This window comes from Corvus hawaiiensis, chromosome Z, assembly GCF_020740725.1.
Source record: "Corvus hawaiiensis isolate bCorHaw1 chromosome Z, bCorHaw1.pri.cur, whole genome shotgun sequence".
Lineage (NCBI taxonomy): Eukaryota > Metazoa > Chordata > Aves > Passeriformes > Corvidae > Corvus > Corvus hawaiiensis.
The window spans coordinates 3,603,252-3,629,784 of record NC_063255.1 but is presented as its reverse complement, the minus strand read 5'-3'; the positions used below and the strand labels follow the sequence as shown (position 1 = coordinate 3,629,784).

Genomic DNA, 26,533 nt, shown 5'->3' with positions numbered 1-26,533 from the left:
TAAATAAAACATGTTTTTAAAGTAAACATTATGGTTGGAACCCCATACTGAAAGCACATGTCATTTCTGGTTGAGACAAATAAGTGACTTTACTGGATAGGGAAAAACTTCACATCATAATGTAAAGGAGTAAGACAACTTCAGTTATCTGATACTTTATTCTCAACTACATGTGTGTGTTAGTTTACCTTAAACAGAGAAAATGCCTTGGTGATGCTTAAACTGTCTAAAACAGATCAGAGAGCATTAATGTGAGTGGGAGATAGTGCGAGAGGTGGTAGTGTTCTACTGGTGACAATGATATTCAGCAGAAATTAGTAAACATTTCCATCAGCACCATAAGGTCTGAAAATTAACATACCTATGCTATATGTGCTTAAACTAATATACATCCAAAAGCAAAGCAGGTAATTTTTTACTTGACTGCCAAAGAAAAATGCATTTTCATTCTGTAAATATATTTACCTAATGTGAGTTGTTATGCACAGGTGAAGGCCACAGCTGTGAACAGTAGTCCAATAATTACATAATAACAATTATGCAGTGGTATAATGCTAGTAGCATATGAGACAGAAAGAACAAGTTCATGTTCCTAATCAAATCATTTATGAGAACCTGAAATGCAGGAAGCCCACAGAAAACTAGCATAAGAGGAATATAAAGCCATGTGTCACCTTGGATCAAGCCATTTAAGGGAAGATAACAGCATTACTAAACATGCAGTTTTTTCTGCAGCTCTGAACACAAAAAATTTTGTTGCTGCTGGGTTATCTGTTGGAGAAATCAGTTAAAATATTGTACTATTTGTGCAGCTGCAGAAATGGGCTTTACACCTATTTTGTCACGTAGAGAGCTAACTGAATTATCTAACTGCACCCCAAATTTGAGGTCATGGCTTTCAAAGAACTGCATTCTAGTTTAAGGAACTACCGGATGTTTGCTGTGAGTTAGTTTGAAAGCCTTAGTTTGAATAAAGGAGCCAGTGTGACAACAACAGAGGAAGAGGGGTTTATTTTTTTGTATTTTAGAATTATAGAATAGTTTGGATGGAAAAGGACTTTTAAAGGTCATCTAGTCAATAAGCAGGGACATCTCCAACTAGAACAGTCTGACTACTACAAAACTGAGAAGGTTTAGTATACTTTCAAATGGAGAAATTTATTTCTTAAACTGTAATCATGTATTTGGCAGTACTGCACATAAGACAACATATAGTAATATGCATAAATGGTTATTTTCAGTAGAATCAGTTCTATAATCTTATTCATGGTGTGGCCACACAAAGAGCTGTCCTGGAACAACAAGAGGAACTCCATAAAGACAGAGAAGGAGCTGTGAAGTGGACACTGCCACTGAAGAAATATTCATAAAACAATACCCTTGGGTTTTGTACTTAAACATAATAAACTCATTTTGCTTGTCTAGTTCCTTTAAGGGAGCAGACAAATCAAAGCCTTCCTTTCCCCAGAAACTGGTTATCCTAAAACAGAGATCTGGTTCACACTCAATGAACAAAATACACCATAACAAAATGAAATAGCCCCTGCAACTTCAAAAGATTATCTTTCACTAGGATATAATGGCACTTTTGAAAGCTGGAAACACAAAAACTAGTAAAGGAGAGGAAGCACCCATTTTGTAGTCAGGGCTCTGTGGCATGAAACAAGGTAGTGAGGGCAGAGCCTGAAAGTCCAAGAATCCCTTGAATTTCTGACAAGCACATAAAAAAGGTGTTTATGTACAACTTTACGTTTTTAGATCTGTGGCCAGATTAAATACCAATGACATTGTATGTATTTTCTATTTAAACCAAAAAACTTGTATTTTTCATTTATTTTATTCAGACGGTGCCAATCAAAATGCTTTTCCAGCATCCTCTGCTCTACTCTTAGAAAAGAATGACAATCAACTGCAGCAGCATCTTTGTTCTGGTTTTCAGCTGTCCATTAAAGAGTTCTTGGCAGATAATGACCATGACAAGATACATAGCATGACTCCCTCCTGCCACCTCTCTTTGAAACGTCAGTGCAGGATACAGAACCAAACTTAAATGTGGTATATTTTGACATGGGAGAGGGGTCCTGGGGAGCATGATGCTGAAAGAACAGTAAGCACTCAATTGCTGGTAGTGTTATTAATCCTGCAGAATGGAGGGAGATTGACTGTCTGCTGAATTACAGAAGGGTGGGGGCAGGCAGAAAGAAAGGTAGGCATTCAGCAGTAAAAGATGCCATTATTTGAGGAGGTATCTTTTCAGCTTTATCCGGCTAGCGCTTGTAGTTCAATGCCTTAGAAAGCCTTGAGCAGCCCAGAGAGGTAGCACGGGCGATCTAGCACTTTAGTAGCTCTAAAATCGGTACCTGAATCAGCTGCAAAGCAAATACCATCAGCAGAAGCAAAGAGGGAGAAATACAGCTCCCTGCTCGCTCAATTTCCTCCAGTTAGAAGCTTTCAAAACAAACAGACGACAAGATGTTCACAGAAAAGATAGCAGAGCCAAGAGAGGGCGGGGCCTCCCTCGATCGTCTCTTGTATCCGGAGAAGGGGAAAGGGGAGGACTGGGGGTGGACCCGGGGTGACCGGACAGTGAGACACTGCTGAAGAGTCTGAGTTACATTTGGTTTTGCCCGCACTTAGAACAAAGGAGCTCAGAGCACATGGCAGAGGCAAGTGTCTTTGGGAGGGGGAAGGGAAGCTCAGAACAGGCAGCAACAATTATTGTCAATATAATCTACTTAGGAATTCATGTTCCGACGAGGATAATTGCCTTTCTAACTCACACTCACACACATCACAATCCTTTCCAACATGTTAGTGTTATTTACCACCTACATGCACTAAAGACTGAAAGAAGTCGCCTCAGCAGTTGCTTTTCAGCTTAAAGAGGTAATAGCTTTTGCTAGTGTTAATTTCTTAGATTGCTGTACAACTAATTAGCTCTCTAATCCATTTCTGACTAAAACTGGTGTTCTTGAACCACTGTCAACTGACTGCTATGCAAACCAAGGTACATAAACTTTCAGCAATGCATGTTCTCTGGAGTTTGACTAAGTCAGATCTGTAAATATCAGTATTAAAAAAACAGAAAGCACATTTAACAATCTCCAGAGAAATGAGTAAAAATCTGAGACTCTGAATTTAATCCTAGGCTTTACAGTAGGCTTCCTGAAAGATTTCAATTAATCACATACTTTTTCTGCACCTAATTTTCTTACCCAGAAACCAGGAATGGTGTCTAGAACCTACAATGCAGCAACATTGTGTAATTGATACATTAAATTCCCTTGAAGTAAAGAGACAGGATTGTTAGCATTTAAGTAACTTAGGCTGCTGATGAAATAAAATCGTGTTTTTAAACAGTTTAATCCCCTAAGACACTTTCCAGATGGAAGACACTACTTCACAGTGGGACAGGAGATTATTTGAATTTTATTTCCTTGTTACCAAGTATTTTATTTCCTCATGTTGAGAATTATTTCCTCATCCACTTCAGTTCAAGTCTAACACTTTAGCTATAGTCAAGTTGGCATGATTTTGCACGGAATGGACAAGGAGGAAACGCGTAGCTCCATTTAAGAGAATACACCCTAACTCACTACTAACTGTCTTATCCCAATTTAGCTGTATTAACAGCTAACTATTCCCTCTGCTGCTTCTATTGTGTATAAGGTTTGGCCAAACCAGGAAATGTGCTTTCAAATCACAACATACACTCTGACTTAACAACAATCTGCTATATAAAGAATCCCCTTACCAATGTAGTTTTTTGACATCGCCACTTCTCTTACTTCAATGTGCACAGAACCTCTTGGAATTTGAACCACTTCCATATACCCTGTAAGACAAAGATACATTTTATTTGCTGTTGTTTTCTTTCATCATTTTTAAGTAATGAAAATAACCATTAATGAATTAATTTTAGTAATAAATTAGAATAATTTTAGAATAAAATTAGTATGAGATATAGGATTCAAATGTACTTGAATATTTTCTTTCATGTGATACAAAGGAAAATTCTTTAAACTTCACATAATTTTTAACTGATGGCAAGAACTTATGTATTCAGGAATTCCTTTTTAAGTGCTAATAAAATATTTTCAACACTGTATTTTAAGGAATTAACATTTAAAAGGGCCTTAGGATCATAGATAATTCAAGTGGTAGAGGATTTCAGTCAGCCATTTAGCTCAACTTCCTGTTACAAGTAGGGGCAGCTAATAGATCAGACCAAGTTACTCAGAGCTTTATCCTGCTGGGTCATGAAAAACTCCAGAGACGGAAACTGTACAACAGCAATGTCATGCTGGGAAGTTAGTGCTGAAGACAGCACTAATATTTGCTAAAGAGTCATCTACATGCATTGTGCAACAGAATGGACATACATGTACATACCTCCTCTGGGCAATGAATCATTGAAGAAACCTTCAATGGCTTCACATGTACTCCCATCTCCTCCACAAACACGGCATCTATCTTCCTTAGCATCAGACCCCAAAATATTATCACAACCTACATGCTGAGAGCAGATAAAAACAAACATTTTAACAGCATGATGGTCATGCACCACTATTTCTGAAGTTTCTTTCAAGTGTTCAAGTTTGAGATATTCAGTTCTTTTTATCTACTCTATTTTTGATAACCAAGACTTTAAGTGGGTTCTCACTTGACAATGAAAGAAGATAAAAAAGGAGAATAATTCATGTTTTGAGTTGTTATCAAATCTTGATTAATAAAAGCCTTGCATTTCTACTGTGACTTCTAGTAAGGGATTTCACAGTGTTTTGCAAATAATATAATTATTATACTTATCAATAAATGATTGCTGATGCAGTTATTTGATATTAAAACAGCTGCATGCCATCTATATTGCTTCTTCAAGGTAAACATTTGCTGACAGCATAAGTAGTATTCGTAAGGCATTACAGCTTCATAGACCATATTTCCAAATGCTGCACGGGAAACTTGAAATTTTAATAAGTCTGAACATAAAGTGTAAATGACTTCACAGTAATAATAAATGCTGAATGAAACATAGCGAAAGGCTGAACAGCATGCTGTAATAGATGAAAATAAAGTAAAATAAATTAAAATAAAGACAGAACCATTGGGGAAAAGAAAAAAAATTAGGATGAAACAAGTAGGTTGTAAACACAATAAAGACTGCAGCTTGCCAGTATTTTTCCAGGAGTCATACAAAGAAGAAGGTAGCTACATAACTGTCTAGCTGTCTTTGTTTCCTGTCTAGCACTATTATTTGCCACCTTGTAAACAGCTAATACACACTTCATAAGAAAAGTTAAAATACTTTAAATAGCTGACAAAACATTATTATTTCAACTATTTACATTTCAAACTACTAATTCACCAGGATGACAGACACCCAACTTTCTTCACAGGTCATTCTCAACTTGAGATTTTTTCCATCAGTTTACTAAAACATGGCAAAATCTTTTCATCTCACTATGTCATTCAATAAACATACATCTTCAGCCCTCCATTTAGCAAAGAACTTCAGCATTAAGCTTTAGTTATGTTAGTGGTTTTGTTGAAATCAAATAATTTTTAGAGTCACCAGTACTTTTCAAATGTCTAGACTAAGTACATAATTAAATGCTTTGCTAAACTGAGGAAGCATTGGAATGTTAATAACCAAAAAATACGGTATAGGACCCCAATTCTATTGAAATTCTTGTACTATAGGAATTTTACAAGATAATCAGATTTTTAGTAAATGGCAAATACTTACATCATAATACATTTTTTCCTAGAACCACAGAGCAATAGTGATGACTTTCTGTTCCAACTACATTAACAGCATGATTTTTTGCAATAGGATGAGCTAGTTAAACAAATTAATATGTTCACATTTAGTGTTTTTCAACCAGAGTGAAGTTCTAACTGAAATCATGGAACAGGCCTTGGAAGAGAGAAAGGAACCTGTTCATCTCCTGTTGCCATTTCCATCAGCTCTTCAACAGAAACCATAAAGCAAGTATTTTATCTGCCAGATAAAATGGCAGATCCTACTAATGTCTTTGAGAAGTTACTGAAATTCAAATTATTCGTCTATTTTATGCAATACCTTTCTTAACTTTTTGTCTCAATCTTACACTTTTATTAACAATTTGACCTGTCAACACTTCCTTTTATGTAATATACAAGTACCATAACTAAATATAGCTGACAGCAGACACAACAAAGTAATCCATAAGTACTTTATAAAACATTTGTAACCTTGCATTCTCCATTGATACAGATATCCAGTGAATCAGCATTGCACTGAGTCCCATCTATCACTGCAGGAGCACGTTCAGTGTAAAAATTATACCCTTCAGCCAAGCAGTTTAATGCACATGGTTTAACCCCACCTGGACAACAAAAACAAATGAAAGGAAAAAAAATTAACAGAAACCTTGAAAAGTTAAGGTTTAGTTAAAAATATTATACATAAACAGATCTGAAATAGACAATCTCATACCTGACAAATATAAGGTATACTGTTTATTTAACTTCCCCTTACTGATTTATTTGACTCTTCTTTTTTGCAAAAAATATTATTTCACATAGCAATATATGTCAAGGCTGGCTGGCTCCATAATGATGCCATTATGCCAGCACAGTCCTAATGATTATTGAAAAATTTAAAACAACAAGGATACCACTTCACTATTTGAAAAGGAGGAATAGCAAGAGAATGTAGTGCTAGAAGTATATCAAAACTGTGATCAGAATATCTGAATTGAGAGTTCAGTCCTGTTGAATTACACTCAGATCACATGATCGTGATGACCTTCCCTAGGCTCTTAATCTAAAAAACTGTTTGTAAAACCATTTAGGCTGTTAAGTTAAAAATCATTGGTAAAACCATTCAGGTCAATAATGTATTAAAAACACAAGTTATACCCTCCAGCTTTAGAATTGGAAAATAATTCATTAAACTATATTCTTATAAATAATGCAATTATTGAAGTAGTCTTTAGAGACTCCTATAAATGCTTTTACATCTTTCTCCTTTTTGTAATATTCTGACTTTAGGAAAGGCAAACTTATTGCAAGATTACTCAGCTCATCACTGTGGCATAAGAGGCACTTGCAGATCACCTGGAGACACAAAAATGCTGCTAGCAAGGATTTTCTTGCTATTTTCTAAGTCCGTGAGAGACTTTTCTCTCTCACAGAAGAGGTAGCAGAGACTGTAAATAACCAAGCCACCTGCAACCTTGAAAAGTCTTGTTTATGGTACAGTAGAAAAATATTTTGACAATGGATGTTTTAGGATTTTAGCCAATCACCCCCAAGGGGTGGCTGATCCTTTGTCCAATTAGACTATGAAGAAAAAAGTCTATAAAAGAGTTTGTAAAATAATGAAATAAATCAATCTTGCTGCACAATTCCTGCCTGCTGGATCTTCTCTCCTCCTCCTCCCCATGGCTGCGGGACACGGTGATATACCCTAGGGCCCAGGCCTGCGGTAATAATCACCTATGGAATCTCTAATTCTATTACAGCTGCAGGTGGAGAAGGCCTCCATATTTTTAAAGTGGAGTTTCTACAATGATGCTGACTCCCCTTCACACCAAAACAAAATCTACTACAATAAAGAAATGTTGCTCTTCATAACATTTTCAGCAACTGACGAAAGTACAAGCTTAAAAATCTTAGCTCACGCTATTTTAATCAAAACATTTTATTTACAAACATTACTCTCCGTACAACATTTATATAATTTTGAAGTCTTCACATACGATAATATTTCTGCAATGCTAACCATTACCTCCAGTGTAGGGTTTCCAGTTATAATACTTTCCCCGGAACGGCATATTGTCAAAATCTGCACATTGCTTCTCTCTAAAATCACGGGCCCCTGAAGGACACAGCTAAAAAATGAGACAAAATAGTTAATTTGTTCCCAATATAAACATGAAAGGAAATGCTTAGATGCTTATACTGCAAATGCAATCATGCAAGAGATTAGAAGGTGGTTTCCTGTTTTGTCTTGTGGCTCTGATTCTGAAATTTGCTTTATTACTTTACAGTTGAAGTGTCTATTTGCAATCTTAGGCTGGCATGAAATAGCTGAAGTAATTTAAAGAAAAGTAAGTGTTACATAACAGTTTCCATAAAACTGGAAAACCAGAATCCTGTCAAACTATGTGTCATAATCAATCCATCAGCTACCTTCTTATAAACACATTTAAAACAGCTGGAAAAAAAATCTGGTAGGAGCTGTAGGTTCAATTATGCTGTACTAGGCAGTTATACTGAGACACATTATTAAGACATCAAGAAAAAAAACAGTTTCTAGAGAACTATATCATTCCTGCTTACACGTAGCCTTGACAAAAGCATTGTTTTAAGGCTGAGAATGAGAATAGATAGCACGTCTGGCTCTGATTACCAGGCTCCGTGCATCAAGAAATAAAAACTTTCATTTACTTTTTCATTGCTTTGCATTAACAATTACAAAACCATGAAGTATCTTTTTTACTTGGAATGAGGGTAGATTTAACTAAAATTAATCTTGGAAAGAATTACAGGAGAAACAGAATTCTTTGCTATTTATAACATTTTTCATCAGCATATTCCAAGTATTCTTGAATAGACCCCCAGCATATTAAACATTGTTATCAATGTTTAAGTACCTGTTGAAATTGCAAGCTTCATCAGAAAGTATTTAAAATGCAGATTAAAATCCTGTTTAGAGTGGAAGACAAAAGGATTTTTTGGACAGATATCAAAGGTGCTAATAAATATTACTACTTTATGTGCAAGAGAAGAGTCAATTTTATGGCATTTTACTTGTCTTCCTATGTACCTAAGCCAGTTAGCACTTCTCAGGAATCTGAAATGCATTCAACTGAAAAGGACTCTATAAACTCTAAAAGTGTATTGCACAATGCAACTATAAACATAACAATTATGATTCTCATTGTATATTAATCAAGATCTCATGATAGCCAGCCCACTGCCATATGATTCAGGAACTTTTAATTTTTTTTCTCTGATTCTGAAGCTGTAGCAATATGAATTATAACAGTGGACATTAGACAGTATTTATATTTTAAATTTTCTCTATTACTCTATTACCTCCTTTGAATTAAAAATACATTTTTAAATACAATGCATTAACTGGTAAGAACAGAGAGTGCAACTATTTTGATTCAATAATCCTTCAGATGATAACAATAAGAATTCAAAATAACTACACAAATTTTAACCACATAAATTTTTAAAAAATTGAATTTTAGGATGTTCTTAATAGTAACCCAAACTAAATTTGCCGCTCTGCATCATATTCTCCAAGCAGTAGAAGGCCCAGTCTTGGCACCCCTCAAAGCTAGGGTCTGAATCTCTCCAGTACTGTTCACTACACACTTCATCAGTACCACTTGCTCAGCTCTACACAACTGGTATTTTAATTGCACTGAATTCCCCTTACCAGTTAAATAAATCACCTCCATAATTAAACCCTTTATCTAAATATTTATACAAGGACAAAATAATAAAATACAAAAATGAGTAAAGAAGGATCAAGATTTTCTTTTTATACTCCAAAAAAATTCTCACTATCTTTGAGATGTAGTCTTCCTGCCTAGTTTTCCTACTGTTTTTTAGTATCTTACCAATATGTGACAGGAGGTAAAGCTAAAGGCTATGATCTCAAGAAATGCATTTGAAACTATGCTTGACAGACCTGGTTGCCCTCTATAACACAGTTGATGTTGGGTGAGTGGTGGATGTTGCTTGCCTGGATTTCTCCAAGGCTCTCAGTCTTGCTTCCCACAGCCTCCTCCTGGAGAAGCTGCTGTGTTATGGCCTAGACAAGGGGTCCATATGGTGGGTGGGGACCTGGCTGACCCACAGCACCCAGGGGAGTGGTCAATCACTCCTCTTCAAACCTGTCACAAGTGGGGTCCCCAGGGATTGATACTGGGCCCACCACTGTTTACTTTCCAAAGTGATCTAGAAGATGGGATCAAGTGTATCCTGGTGCATTTTTCCAATAATAATAAACTGTCTGAGGAAGTGGATACTTGGGAATGGAGAGCCACCCTGCAGAAAGACCTGGATAAGCTGGATTAGTGGGCTAATGAGAACATTGTGAAGTTCAGCAGGAAAAGAGTAAGGTTTTGCACCCAGGAAAGCATGATCCAGGAGCACAGCACAGGCTGGGATCTACCCAGCTTGGGAGCAGCTCTTTTGGAAAGGGTCTGGGGCACCTGGTGGACTCAGCTCCATCTGAGGGACCAGTGTGCTCTTGCAGCACACAAAGAGAGCAAGATCCTGGTGGCTCCAACAAGGGCTTCACCAGCAGAGATGAATTCCTTATCCCACCCCACACAGCACATATCAGGCCACACCTGGAATACTGTGTTCAGTTTTGGCCCCTGGTGTACAAAACAGATGTGGACAGGCTGGAGAGGATCCAGAGAAGAGCCACAAAGAAAATCACAGGGCTGGGAAGTCTGGCATGTGAGGAATGGCTGAGGGAACGGGGTTTGTTCAGCCTTGAGGGCCTTGAAGGTTTAGGGGAGACCTTATCCCCTTGTTCCAGTATTTAAAGGGTGGCTGAAGAGAAGATGGAGATTCTCTCTTTTACAAGGAGTCACATAGAGGAGATGTAATGTGTGCAAGTAATCCCTGGGGATATTCCAACTGGACACAGAAGAAAAGCTTTTTTCGATGAGAACAAATGGCGGTTGGAATATTGTCCTCAGAGCAGTGGTGATTTCCCAACAGCGGATACTTTTAAGATTTGGCTAGACAGGGTGCTGGGCCATCTTGTCCAGACCATGCTTTTGCAGAGAAATGTTGGACCAGATAGTCCTTGATGTCCCTTCCAACCTAAGACTCTATGAAAACCTAGGCATAGAAATGCAAAAAGATTACTACAAGGTAAGCTACAAAATGCATTTACAAAATGTCAGCTCTTTGGCACTAACTCTGTGTATCTGTTCTTTTCCCGATGCAAATGTGGAATAGCTGCTTCTCTTTATTGGGTAAGATATTTCACTTTTTTCATGCAATCACAGTACAGGGATAACTCTTGTCAAGTAAAGACTGCTTGTGTCTCCAAATTCTCTTTTATGAGACTGCAAATCATAAGGTAGGAATCTAGGAAGCTTATGACAACTTAAAATCAGGTCTGAAGAAAGTCCGGAGAAGAAGAGGTTTTGAGTTTAAAAAGCGTTAACAAATTATTGAACCAACACTGACACAACACCTGCTTATCTTGGAGTTTGGGGTCAGGCAGATTTCAGCAACTGAACTCATCATTTCCTATTAACAAAGGTCTATACAAGACCTCAAAGAAGATGAGAAACACAGTCAGAAGAGCCACAGTTCAAACTCAGGTACTATTACAAAATGTGGCTTCTCACATAAATTCATTTCAGAAAAAAATTGCTTGAAAATACTAAAATTAGGAAAGTAACAAACAATATCTGTGAATGTATGCATAATGAAAGGAACCAACAAAAAACCCATGCTATGAAGAGAAAGGACTGAAGAACAAGAAACTTTTAAACAAGTATGTACACACACTTATATACATAAAACATTCCCAGAATTTGTAAGCAAACCATGTTTTTCATTATATATATAAAAAAGTAGACTTTTACAATTTTAGATGTATATCAAATTAAGATTGACATCCTTATAAATATTTTAAATCAATGAGTTACTTTAACTGAGAAATAATGTTTCTTATGGTTCTAGTAGCATTTTGTATTATTTTTTTAACTAAAAACACTTTGGTTGAAAAAAGACATATTTTTTTGTTAGAGATAATGTGGTTGGTAGTAGAAAACAATTTTCTGATGACTGTGTTCTTTATACCACCCTTATGTTTCCAGAACTTATTAGCTAATGTTATTTTCTGCTGATCTCAGTGTTTCCATTAGCAGATGCCTTTCGAATTAAGAAGTCATATATGGCTTTGGAAGTGCTTGACAAGAAATAAGTCTAGTAGGAGTGTGTGCACTGTTTCCAAAGGATTAAAATGATCAAAAAAAAGGACAACAGAACTAAGTCATCTCTGCAAAAAAAATGAAGTCAAAATAAGGCATTTTTTGGGTTGCACTTTAGGCAGGGCTATGTTGAAAGTTACGGATGGGCAATGAATGTTGACACTGCAAAATAAACTTCAACAGAAAAAATGTACAAACAGCACATTATTCATAAAAACAATAACATATTTGCAAGCTCTTAACACTTACATTAATCAACACACCATTCCATAAAAACTCTCAAGCACTAAGGACTTATATATATCTTGAAACTAGTTTCTGATTCTTAGTGATATAGAATCCTACACATTGATATAAAAGAAATAGACTAGAATTGTCAAAACCATTAAGACTGTAAATTTAGACTTCTGTAAGTACCAATATGTTCATGCACTGTAAAACCATACCAAAAAACATGCTTAAAAAATGGATCAAAAACTCTAAGGATGGCATTTTCAAATTGCCTGGCTTGGGTTTGCAATCACTTGTTTTTCAGACCTAGGCAATGAAATGCAAAGTTCCCTTTCAAATAACTTGTCGAAATTACTGATTGAAATAGTAGGAAACCAGTATCTTGGAATTGAGTTCTGTAATTTTAAAATATTTTGATAAATTGTTGCAGTGGTTTGAATGGATGCAAATTACTACACTCGGGTATGAACACTCAGCTGTGAAAGCACAGCTGAAGAGTGACTTCCTAAACAGTGCTTTCAAGAAAGAGTTTTGGGCATAATGAATCAACATGTACTAAATGAACATTGTCACTACTGTAAGAAAAATTAAGACAATACTAAAATGAATAAACAGAATCCCATCACTAAGGTGACAAACTAAGTTTGAGGCCTAGTGCTTCAAGGTGTGCTACTGGGATCCCAATGGTTATCAATATGGAGACTAGTGTAAAGAAGACTAAGAAGAGACATGATAGTAATCTGCAAACACAGGAAAGGTTCCAGTCTAGGGAATAATATCAGTTATCTTCTTATTGAGGAAAGAGTAAGTAGAGATCTTTACGGATTGAAAAGCATACATTATGTTTTACGAAAACTATACTGATTGTAAGGATATTGAAAAATACTAATGTTATTTCCTGGACTGGAGGCATTTCAAACCAGTTCAGGTGCCTAAGCATAAGTTAAGAATTGTTTCGAGAATTGTTTTGTCTTTGTGCCAGAGAATAGCCTGAATGGCCTCCTCAGAGACCTTCTGTATGTTCCTCTTCTGAACCTGTAAACTGCATCTCCGTAATAAATAAATAAAGAATAGGGGAAGCAAAAACAACCAAGAATAAAACTGTCTGAAAAGTGACAATAAGGTATTTAATATGATAAGAATAAAACAAATCATAGCAACATTTCAGTGGTACGTCTAGGTAGCTATAGCATCATTCTCAATAATAAAAAGGCATTAAAAACTGTATATTTGTGGAGGAACAGGATTACATATTATGTAAACATTTTTATATACTAGTTACTGTGGCAGATCGGAGACAAATACAATATTTGAAATAATAATGCCTGGACAAGAGTCTTCAAAGAGCTAAAGGAGGAGGGCTGCTGTGTGCCAGTGTGTGTTTTTTAACAAATTTTAGACCTTGTGTACAAACTGAAACAGTGCTAGCATAAAAAGGTAATTATTTGAAAAGTATTAGTAGAATAGTCTAGATTACAGTTTGCCTCATATCAATCCCAAATAGGCAGAAAAGTTGGCCAATACTTGACTTATACAAAAGAAAGATAAACAATAATACAAATCAGAATTTTTTGGTAAAAGTTTTAACAACTAAAACTTATTACAATTCCTGGTTAAAGTAAAAGAATAATGAAATATGCTTAGATTTTGATAAGTTACTTAACTTAATAGTAGACAACATCCTGGAAGATGTTGTAATAGTTCAATAAAGTATATGTGAAGTTTACTAAATATTGTCTGACAGATTTCAATAAGCAGTCATCAGGTAGTTGCTGAATTTGAAAGTGGATATTCTATCAATTGAAAGAATTAGAAAGACACCTGATGTGACTCAATATTTTCCTTTGTGAACTACAACTACAAAAATATTTCTTGTTTATGAAATCTTCCAATTACAAAAAGACCACCTGAGTGAAAGTAAAGAGAAAGGTAAATTAATTGGAGTATGATCTGATAAACAGATCCATTCAAATTAAAATTGTACCAAGACAGACAAATGCAAAGATACACATCTACAGAAAAACAGTAACACAGTCAAGGTTCCAGAATGGTGCACTGGGATTTGGAAGGTTGGACAACTGGAAAAGTTTTACAGGTCCTACTGGACCAGCATCTAAACTTCACTGTGGTTTTTTACTACACTGTGGCCACTTCTTGGCTGTGTGAACAGGGCAGCTGTGATCAACAGCAAGAAAGTAATTTTTAATTTGGAAATTTTTAATACAGTCTAATAAAGAGAATAACCTCCACAAAGAAGTTTGCAGGGACAATAATTATGATAATTAATAATTATCATAAATGCAATTTTTTTTCAATGAATCAGTATATAAACTATTATATTTTCCTGAATATATCAAAAGATAAAAAGGTGAAACAATATCTTTAGGTACAGATTCTCTCAGTGTTACAAACTTCCTTTATTTAGGATGAAAAAATTAATATGAATTTAAAACTAAAATAGGACAGCCTTTCTATATTGGCAGTGCTACTGACCTGTAATTTGACTTAGAAACTTATTAGTGAAATTCTTTATTGATGTGTATTTTTTTCTGGTTTGAATTTTAAGTTACTTGAACTTGTAATTTAGGTTCATAATTTGACCTTATACATTTATACTGTGTCCCACCCCTTTAGCTGTAGGTCACTGTTCAATGGGCTCAGCTCTAAAATGGAACTGCGGGATCATTCTGTAAATACAGTAATTAGCAAATACCCAGTGGCAAAACAGCAGGTTTCAAATACATTTGCACAGACTGTGTAAGGTTGTGTAACACATTAGCACTGGATGTTACAAAGGTATAAAAAGTGTAAGAGGGCTTAAACGTGGATTCATGGAGGATACTTTAACTTGTGGCAGTTAATGTGGTACAGATACAACATGAGTTCCAGCAAACTTAAGACACACAGCTTTTGGAAACTCACAAGGTAAACCAATAGAAAAGTCATCCCTCACCTGTCACAAGTGTATAATTTATTCTCTGAAAACCTGTTATAGGACACTGCTGGGAGATAAGACAGTGGGCTAGACAGATTTTTGCTCTGACGTGGAATGATCCTTGTTCACCTTTAACATGGAAGCTCAAGTTGAACTCACTCCAGGCCTTAATGCAAAGGCACTAGCTAGGCACCACATTGAGACAGGATCCTAACACACAGGGTGCCTACAATACATATGTGCCTTACAGGACTGTTTGCCAATTAAACAGAATCCATACACTTTCTGAACTGGGGAAAAAAGGCATCCATTGCTGCTAAAACATAAACCAGTCAAGTTGATCACAGTGGAACAAAGATTACTTACATCAGTATTACAGGAGCGATAACGCTTCCTTTCTCCAAGACAATATTTGCCTCCACCTGAAGGCCTGGAGAAACATGTTTATATGTTAGTACATGCATTAGAACAAACACAACTGCATGAGATATACTAATGCATTATTAGTATTAATACAAGTCCAAGAGATATGTATTGTATAAATAAAAAATAAAAATACATTCAAGTTTTAAGATGAGATTTTAATAAGAATTGTACCTTTGACTTGCATTGGAGCAGACACAAAACATTACTGGGTACTTGAAAAATCATCACTCATATAATATTAATGTAGTTTGCATAAGTTCCAAGTAGTACAGTTTAATTGCATTTTGAACATCATAAAAAAACTATTGGTTTTAATTATTTGCTTGCTTTATAAAATTAAAATGGGAAATGAGTAAACAACCTATGTGATACGCTTTCTCTTAATCATATAATCTTACTTGAAAACCAGCAAAGACTGGTTTTATACTCAGAACCAGAAAAGACTGTATATTCTAGTTCAAGAATTTGACTCTGATTTGAATTAATCAGTATCAAATCAGAGGAAATTCCAGAGTAAGCAGATTTCTATTAGTGTAGATAATTGGCTGCTAAATTCCCAAACTGTTCAAGAACCCTATCTTCCACAGAGGTCAAATAATGAATTAACTTAGACTTATATGGAAGATTAATCACACATAAGCTCTTTGGCTTGCAACTTGAAACAGAAAGGAAAAATACTTTGTGAGGCTTTTATAATAAAAAATTAGATTTACAATTAACAAATGACTGAAAATTAAATCAATGCTATTTTTCACACTACAGTATTTAACCAGGAAACATTACCCTTAATCAACAGGGTTGGGTTTTTTTCCTGATGCAGACATATCCTCTCCCAAATACATTTGCTTATTGAACATTTCAAATTTAATCATTTGCATCACACCAAGCCAAATACATGGTGACAGAAGTTGGAAAAAAAAAATCTTAGGACATTATTCATGCTCCAAACAAACATTTCACTAGGACTTTCAAATACTTATTTGAAAAAAATAATCAATTTATTATTCTCTCACTAACATAGTCTGACAGGTTATTGATGCATACAGATAATTTCTGCTTTTGAATCCATTGAGTAAGTAATGATATTGGCCAGATTGGGTAGTTATTGCTAATAATAGGGGGCAAACAGACCACCTTAAGCAGCAGTGATATGTCATTATGGTATCTGTCTTGCAGAGTGCAGTGGAAAGCTGATGGACAGCCTAGCTCGGAAAACATGGATATAAGCAACAAATAACCTAAGTGAACAGAGAGTAGAAGACAAGAAAAGGAATGACACAAGACACAGAATGTATTTTCATGAAAGAAACACAAATGACTTTCAGAAAAAGTGGTCTTAAAAGCCAATAGTGGTGGCAGAGATAGTGATTATGAGAAATGACAAGAAGAGAGCATGGAGTAATAAAACTATCCTGCAAAGACCTATAGCTGTGGTGAGGTAATCAGAACAGGCAAAAGCCAAAACAGAAAAGAGCAGCAATTCATTCAGCAAAGAACAGCGATAGAAATAAGCATTCCTCATTTGAGAAGTGATAGTGACAGAGAGAGGAGCACTTACCTGACAGAACTTCTCTGGAACAGTGCTCAGGACATTGGAAAACAGACAGATGGTAAGACAAGTACAGGTGTATACAACAGATCAAGTTGTAGTGAAGAAGCTGGCCCCTCTTCAGCGAGGGCAAATAGACCAATAGTAGTGGCAGGGAAAAAAGATGCTGAATTGTTTTAAGAGTCAGCAGGAAGTCATAACTGAAGAGCTGGACAAGGCAGCACATAAATATATTGCATTCAAGATAATATTACTACCTATGGTTTGTATGCAAGCAGTTATATTGACAACTCGGAAATACTGTGTTTGGTTTGGGTTGGTTTTTTTAGTAAGTAACTGGCAATTGCTATTTTATATCTGAGACAAGCATTAAAGGAAATATGCCCTAAGAAAGAAATCCACCTAAGACATAATTTAAATATATTTTGATGAACACCAAGTTGCATAAAGAAAACCATTCTGGTTACTGCTAAATATAAATCCAGCTATCTTTGCAGTACATAAGATACATTAAAAATGTTAAAAGTATGTCTAGTGAACTTCTCCTGTTTAAGCATTTCTGTCTGCTATTTTGAAGACAAATGTTGGCAAACTAGCAAAACATTTTTACAGATAACATGTGAAACCACAGTTTTGAATAATTTCCAAATGTGTCTTTTTGTTGGCTCCGGCTTACTTTAGCTACTTACGCTGGACTGTCACAGTGTCTTATAGATGAGGAGACTCCTCCCCCGCAGGTCCTGCTGCACTCTCCCCATATTGACCATGGACCCCAACCCCCATCTATGCTCTGGGGCCAAGTGCCAAAAGGTACGCACTCTCCCTGATAACACCACTGAAAGATTTCACAAAAAAAACATAAAATTAGCTTGGAGGCTGACAGAGCTATCAGGACAGAAAAATATAAGGGTCAGACAATGACCAATTATAGGCATTAGCATTCCCTGTACAGATAACAAGACTAGTATTTTACTTTTTCTAGCCATGTTTAGACATTGGTGAAGGTGTGTGTGATTTGTTAAATGTCTCCACTCCGTCCTGAATTATAGGTCCCTAACACACACCAGAAGTACTTTTTATTTCATCAGCCTCCTTAATGTTTCACAATTAAGGAACTACAAGTTGCTTACATTCTTTTAAAAACTAAGATACATTTCCAAGCCTGGTTTGGTAAAATACCCTCCACTGAAGATTCATGTAGAGGCTTCATTACAGAAAATTAAAAATTCCCCTGACAGAATCTTAAAGAAAGTGTTTATTTTTATAAAAGAAAATCTGGACAACATTACAATGAAAGAAGAATTTTTCGCAGTATTTCATTTATACTAACACTACAGACATACTAAAAGTAGTGATGAAGCATTAGACATGGTACAGAAGATCATTTTAGAATAGTGGCTGGCCGTTTGCTCGGGGCAGAATGAACACATGTACATCATTCAAGCAAACACTTAAACTTTGCAATATTATTACTTAAATTAGAAATACAAAATGAAAAACAATTCGCACAAATTATTAACTATTAAAACAAGTTTATCATTTCCTTCATCAGAAACCTTCTCTAAACCGTTCAGAAATAATCCTGGGGCCTATATTTTGATCCACATTCTGGTGTCTACTGTATCACTGAGAATTTGAAGCAGCTCAATTAGATACCCTTTCCTAGTATTGCAGGCTTAGGTGACAGAGCAGAGCATGGACTCAGGTCTTCCATGACCTGAATCAGCTCATTTCACTTCCAAAAGGGAGCAAGTGTCGGTTTTAAACTCCCTTGAATTTCTGTAGCATTTCCAAAAAGAAATACAGACAACTTCTGTGCCCAAAACTAGCCATATGAATTTGACCAAACACACTGAGACATGCACAGAAGACATGGACAGACATATCCCTGTCTCTCTGCAAGCACTACTGGGAGACAGTCTTAACTTCAGAGTAATATGTACAGCAAAGCCAAGCTTTCCCTTCCTCTTCTTGGAGTTCTAAATTTACAGACTCAGTCGGGACTTCATCAGAGGACTGTACCCTTCATATGGAGCTTCTCTTAAATCTAGACTATTCTTGAATGTCTGCATAACGCAATTCATGCCATATAGTGAGTGAACTCACGTTTTAGCTACTGATATATCCATACAGTGCAGTGTTTTGCAATGCCTCTAATGGCACAATCAGGATGGAGAATAAAGTATTTATGGGAGCTAGAGGAGTGCATAAAATCATGTGTTTTTCTTCTCTTTACAGTGATAAGTGATAAAAATTGTATTGACTAAATACAAAAATCTCCTTGTTACAGTCTATTAGAGATGCCACACTAGTACATGAACAGATATTTAATGCTAAAGTCAAAAGCTTAAAATGAAAATACTTCTAAGACTAAAAATGTAAGCTACTAATTTAATTAAAATTACATTATATACATTACAAACATCAAGATCCAACCCAAGAAACACAAGATTCTCAGATTTAAAGTTAAACCCATAATATCACAGATATAAAACTGAGTATGTAAACCATCTACTAATCCATAGTATTAGAACTACAGAGACAATAGGCAGGTGCAATTTACCTGCTTTATTTTTCCAAAGCTGTATAAAATTCCTATAGTGTGTAATTTCCACTGTCATGCAAATATTATCTTCCACATTCCCACATTGCCCTGTAAAACCTTTTTAAATGCTCAGTTTTCTCTTCTACTGAACTTATATCTGAGCATTTAATGCTCACCTCCGTGTCTCTTAATTTTCTAGTGAAAATTTATCTTTCACTAGAAGCCAGTGATGCATAGAATCTTTGTCAGAGTAATTACAAATGACAAAAATCTTCATTATTTCTAATAGGACCGCAGAAATATGCATCCTCCACGAATGACAGCAACCTCATCTGCTATAATGAGGTTAGGACTATTGAGTAATCACCATATGAAGAAAGAAGAGGAGGTGACAGCTATTTTAAAAGTTCCTTACGGAAGGTTTAGATCTGAAATACTAATTCTTCTCTAACACTGAAAGAATAATTTTCCATTATTTCAACAGAAAGATTACAGTGATGCATTCAAATACATATAAAATATGCAAATCCTCTGTGAATAATGTAAGCACACTGAAATTTTTCCTAAAGTAGTGACTAACGAAAATAAAATATGATACAGTGGCACATTTGAGATCACTTTTATGAGTATTAGCTGCTTTACAGAATTAACATTTATAACAGTATGATTTTACAAAAATCCCACAGCAAGTGCTCTAATATTGAGGAAAATTGATATTTTGTATGAGGAAGAAAAATATTAGTGTCAATTTGAATTTTAACTACTAATTTTCAATCATCAGTTCTATAATTATTTTTCAAGAAAGCTTAATGTTCGACAATAACTGGCATTTATCTTATGTTAATGTCCAATGATAAGTTAAATCATCCCACAATGTAGATATGTAAACTATCCTTTCAGCACCCTGTGTTTTCATTTTTTGCATGTTTGCCCCTCATTTACATGCCTAGCATGGATGTAATCTATGATCTACAAAAAGAGTTTCTTTTTTAATTACTTTAAATTAAAACATGACATAAGCATTCCTATCAGTTTTGTCTTAACTGTTTTATATGCACAATTTCTTCATCACTGTATTTTTTAAAATCTATCAGTTAATTTATCTTCACAAACACATCTCTGGGAATACCAGAGATAAACTTCATGCATATTTAAAATTATTATTACAGATTAGGAAAAGTGTGTCTGTTTTAACCCAGCTGATATGTAAAACCCTTCACCAAAGCATGGACATTTTAAAGCTTCAAAACAGAACAGACATAACAGTTCCATCAGCAGCAAGAAACCACTCTATTCTCTCTCCCTGCATGCAGAAAACAGCTGAGTAATTCTTATGGAAAATGCTCTAAAAACCTTCGGGTGTAAGCAGATATAAACCATGGAAAATTTCAACCCTAAGGGTTAAAAGCTTGGAAGGTTTATAAAAGCAACTGAAATAAGCTTTTATAATAGAAGGTTAGGCTATTTTAATTGTAGGAATCCCTACACTTTCGGCCAATAAGATATTAATGTATATTGCATGAAATTATGCTTCGAGTTTTTCATTACACATAATTTACATAAGTAAATATCTAAATATGATTAAATACTCTGAGATCTTGTTAGGCATTTAGAGCTGGAAATGTCATTTATTATATATTTGGCCGGAGTCCATCAAAATAGGGCTTAACTTGGTTGTGGCCTTTAGGCATGACTGCAGTACAAATGTAGAAATAATAATAATAACAATAAGAAGGTGTTACAGCACTATAGCCTGTTTATTTCACCTTAGTCTTTGGGAAAGGGAATTACATATTTGGAAAGAGCTCATGATTTCTGGTTTATTGGTACCAGGAACTATTAATTCACAGGAACCTTTGTGGATACAGTTTATAGACACAATTCTTTGCTGTTAACAGCATCTTTGGTTAACAGGTTTATGTTTATAAAATGGCATAGATTCTCTCATTTCCCTGTAAAATCTAACAATGGAACAAGATACCAATGGCTGGAAAAGGATGTTTGGTAGAGAGGAAACTGATTAAAACCTCTTGACAAGGGGACAGATCAACATTGTCTAAAAGGGCCTCAATTTGTAGTCTCATGGTTTAAAAAACATAAATTGAGGTAAATTACTCTTTGTCATCAAAAAGGAGGGATGGTTCCAAAATAAACCTAGACAGTTGATTTAAGAGCAGGGCTTCTAACATTTTCTATTACTCTAATATAAGGTAACATTTTTGGTACAATGTGAAGGTCTCTCTATTTTTACTGGCTAACTCTAATCACTCAATTTCTTTAAAATGACCGGTTCAATAAATTCTTTAACATGGCTTACCACTATTTCCAAACCCAGCATGGAAAAGCCATCAGAACGACACCAGGTCATGGGCCCTGAATGAAGCTGTCAACACACATTAATAAACTGTGACAGCTGCCCAAAAGCTTTCATTCTTGCTGTTTAAACATCAGATTGCAAGTCAAAATGCACTGTTATCTTTGTTGAAACCAGCTCAGCTAGCATGACAAAAGTCAGAGTAAGAATATATGTCAGTGGTCATTGTTCAAAAAAAAAAACCAATCTGGATCACTGAATCTCATGAACAAATGCAGCACCTCTCAGAGAGATACTGGAAATGGTTTAATATAACAAGCTGTCTTTGCTTCATATAAATCTGCATAAAATATATTATCTTGAAAAAAGGTATGTAGAATGCATTTTCTTCTCCCTAGTACGTATCTTTTAAATCAATTAAAATATTTTTCTCTCCTCTTTAAGACCTACATAGATTTTACCTTGTAACTGAGAAACAGGCTTCTAACATTCTTGTCTGAAACTACTGATGTACAGAGATTGTTTTAAAATCAAAATTCTCATATTCAGGCAGATATTGTAGTGCTAAGTTTGTCTGTTGCAACACTGACTTTCTGTACTTTTCTGTTAGGTGGAAGAGTTTATCTGACTGCACATCAAAATCCATAAAGCTAAACAGTTATGCAACCATAACTGAATAATGCAAGAATAATTCAAAGTCAAAATAGAAAAGTCACTGGGAAATACAGGCTTTTATTAAACCCTTTTAAGGAGTCAATATTTTTTCTATACATTTGTATGATTTGGCTTATATCTGAAAAAATAAAATTCTTTTCCCTTCTAACAAAATGACATAGGTTAAGGCTCTAGATTTATGTTGCACATTTTCAAAGTCCATGGCAGACCTAAAGCTGTAACAATCCTTTATGGAAGAGCAGTGTAAAATCTAATAAAGATTAAACTAGAAGAGTCTTTACAAAAAAATTACTCAAAAATATACAGAAGAAATAGAATATGTTTTGGGGTTGTTTTTTGATTCAGGCTATAGAGTTTTATAGAGAGGATAAATATTTTATTAAATTACACATATAAAATAAATGTGAAAAAATTTTGTAGGACAATTTCCATTAGGAGGCACATGTATTCTGAAAAACTAAGTTTTTGTTTGAACTGTTATAATTGCTGTGAAATACTTTAATTTTCTAGTTCTTTCTTCTCATAGTATCTGAACAATAAATTGCTTCTTCAAACAGTAAGCTGTGTGTACTCACCCCCTTTTCAATGCTCCCTGTTTGGCAAAGAGTACCTTCTGCTGCTGGAATGCTGTTGGTAACACAGCGGTTACTTTTGCTGAGGCACCAGAGCTCTCTACACACTTCCTAGGAAAGAAGGCAGAAGCAAGTTGATCAGAATAAAAGTCTAAAATTTCTTCCAGTCTTCATACACACACATATACACAACTTTGTTTTGAACAATTAAGACATGGTCTGGAGAGAAATCTAAAGAAGGCTATTTTGAAGCCACTATATTTTGCCTAAGAATATTTTGCTAAATAAAACATTCTGGAAGCATCAAAAGTAGACAATAATGTGGTATTCACACCTGCCATGCAAGCAATGTTTTATAATTGCTTTTTTCTTGATTTGTGCTACGACTGGGCTTAGTATATTTTAGTGTAATAGAAGAAGTCTTTGGATGAGCTGTAGTGTCTCCATTAAGGTTGTTATCTGCCTCAAAATTACCTGCCAAAAAGGATACCAATAATTTTGAGACATGAAACAGCAACAATTACTTTTCTTTCCTTTATGTAGAAAGAAAGTTTTTGAGCTCAGACTACCTGCACCCCTCTTCTGCAACATTTGCTAAAGCAGTGCATGTGTAGTTAGAACCAACTAACCTAGGTACTAAAATACTTCCTTAAGGATTTTTAGTTTTGCAGCTGCTCTTTCATAAATGTTTTAGCCTATCCTATTTCCCTGTGTTGTCAGTGTTAAACTAACTGAGATTTTCAAAATATCTTTTTGTTCCTTCCTACCATATTTTCTCATTTGGTTTTGCCCATTTACTAATTTAAATTAAGCCAGTTCTACTGATATTGGAGATATATTGTTAAAACTAGCTAAGGGTTGAAATTCATAATGTGGATATGATCTAAAATTGGGTGAACAACAGAAATCTTTACAGTTGCTTCAGTTGCTCTTGGATTCAGCTGTGTATGCACAAAAGAATCAGGAGAGGTTTGCTTTTACAGTAAATTACTTACACAATAATCTTTGCTGTATTACTTTGGGATCGGTGCAAGAGTTCACAACTTCCTTATACGTATTTTATATTTTTAAATACTTTAAAAAATTTGGAATAGAACAAGATCTTTAAAATGATCTTATGATAATCCTTACTGTTTCATTTTATTTAACTGCTGCTTAAAATAATACCCTACAAAAAATCCTTGTATAGATTCTACAGTGACACTTGAAAGAAAAAGGAAAAGGAAAAGACAGTGTGAATAAATTAAAGTTATTGTCCACTCCCCTCCAGGTTCTTTGCTTCTTTGAGGTAATGAATAACTATCTGGCACCTATACACACTGTATCATGTGTTCTGTACACATCAACAGGAATAACTGCTACGTTTTACACTGCGACTCACATTTCTTGCATTGTACTACATATGCAAATTGATTTATTTATACATTACTCACTAGCAGCTGCAGCAACAGTTCAACAGTAGAATATTTTCTTGAAAAAATCAAAATTATTTATGAAGTTCAAAATCAGCTGGTGCCATTCTTGCAGGATTGTTAATACAGCGTATTTAGTTTCATGACTGGCAGAAGCAAGGTATCTTCTTTATAATCCATAAAAAAATAAACTGTAAGAATAGTCTGAAATTATATGGACTGAAAGCTGATGTTTCCTGGAGTTTCCATTCAATTTTTGACAATTATGCCTAAGCTAATTCATCCTATTTAGTGTCTGGCTCTATGGAAACCTAAATTAAATTATTAAGCCTCTTTTAGGAGAAATACTGCCACCTGTAAAAGTCTACCTGTAACCAAGGCAGAACTTTTCAAATTAGTTTCTTTTTTCAATAAAGAAATGCAAGGAGTATAAATATTTACTTAACTTAAAGCTCTGAACAAAATTTTTTGCCACTCAGCTGAAAAATCTTAAAATTAAGATACACATAAATATATTCATTAAAGTAAAACAACAAAGAAGTAACAGAAGATACATCACAAAGCTTCTTGAAAAATATAACTAGATTACAAATTTCACAGCCACTAAGGTGCTAAAATTCAACACAACTTCAATTTCACATCTAAATCAACCATGAATCCAAACTTCAATACCGTATGGATTTCAAAGTGAAAACCTGAAATGGATTCTTTTCAGACACAGTATGAGGTCCTCCTGTCAGAATCCTGCCTTATTTACTTTAGCCTTTAATTTACTTCCTGTTTTTGCTGAACGAAATTGGTGTAATTTACTCGTTCATGCTTCATGTGTGGTTTACATTGTCAAATAGTAATTAAAAGTGTCAGACTGTGACAATTCTACTTGTGACCTTCTATTTACTTTAGATCTGATCAAGTTCAAATGTCTAAATTAACAGCTGTTCTGACTTTGTGGAGTTTGCTTCAGTGCTCTGAAAACCAAAACATTCAATTGCATTAAGGAACAAAAGATTTCAAACATTCTGATATGGACAAAAGCAAAAAATTAGGTCTGGATAGCAGTCTGGAGTTTTAAAACATCTATGTTTCAGGATGATTTGAATCCAGAATTCTGTTTTTTGATCAAGAGTTTATATGCAGAATTCCACTTCCAATACGCCTAAACAAGTACACCTTCTATATATTATCATGTAAGTGGAAGTAATAATTAACATGTCTTTGTCAGCCTAACATATCTACAAATGAGAGCATTTGACAACTTCCTTTCAATAGGATTCTTTCTGTATATTCAGGCTTCGCTGGTGCATTGGACTCTTCTAAATTCACTGATCTAATACCAGCTTGACATTTTAATTCCGAACAGATAACCATCACAACAGTGTGAATTAATGAATACAGCACTCCAAAACTATTTTAGTCATTCATCTGTTTGCAGGAAGGCTCCAAGCATGTCAACTCACCTCCCTACTTTACAAAATAAGAAAAATATTTATTCCTAAATTGTTTTGAGAAGCAATATATTAAAACTAGATGTTATTACTGACATAGTCTGAGAGTCCTTTTTCAGACCATAATTTCAGCAGGAATTTACCTCAGTAAATCCCTAAAGACAAAATGATAGTAGTGTAAAATTACTATGGGCTTTATCATGTATGTTTGCTCCAACATTAATGTAAATTAATGTTGGAGCAAACACCTCTACTTAAATCAGAAAGGAGTTCTGCTTGAGACAGATATACAATATCCTAAAATCAACAGAATATTTCCGCAAAGAAAAACTATTCATAGCACCAAAGATTCACAAAAATAACCCAATGTATCAATTTGTAGACGTAATTTATATTAAACCCAAGAAATGAAAGGGTTTTTGTAATATCTTTCAAATACAGCCAAACTTATTTAAGATAT

At 34.9% G+C, this 26,533-nt stretch overlaps 1 protein-coding gene across 6 annotated transcripts in view; it reads right to left on the bottom strand.

The window, feature by feature from the left end:
* The window catches only part of ADAMTS6 (ADAM metallopeptidase with thrombospondin type 1 motif 6), a 148,959-nt gene that overhangs the window by 30,614 nt on the left and 91,812 nt on the right, over positions 1-26,533 (bottom strand). For all 6 annotated transcript variants that reach the window (XM_048291774.1, XM_048291779.1, XM_048291773.1 and 3 more), the window contains 7 exons: positions 23,220-23,327; positions 17,800-17,945; positions 15,502-15,565; positions 7,775-7,877; positions 6,235-6,368; positions 4,393-4,516; positions 3,755-3,835 (listed from right to left, as the gene is read on the bottom strand). In XM_048291774.1, the coding sequence (XP_048147731.1) occupies positions 3,755-3,835; positions 4,393-4,516; positions 6,235-6,368; positions 7,775-7,877; positions 15,502-15,565; positions 17,800-17,945; positions 23,220-23,327 (760 nt within the window). The remainder of the gene's footprint in view (positions 1-3,754; positions 3,836-4,392; positions 4,517-6,234; positions 6,369-7,774; positions 7,878-15,501; positions 15,566-17,799; positions 17,946-23,219; positions 23,328-26,533) is intronic.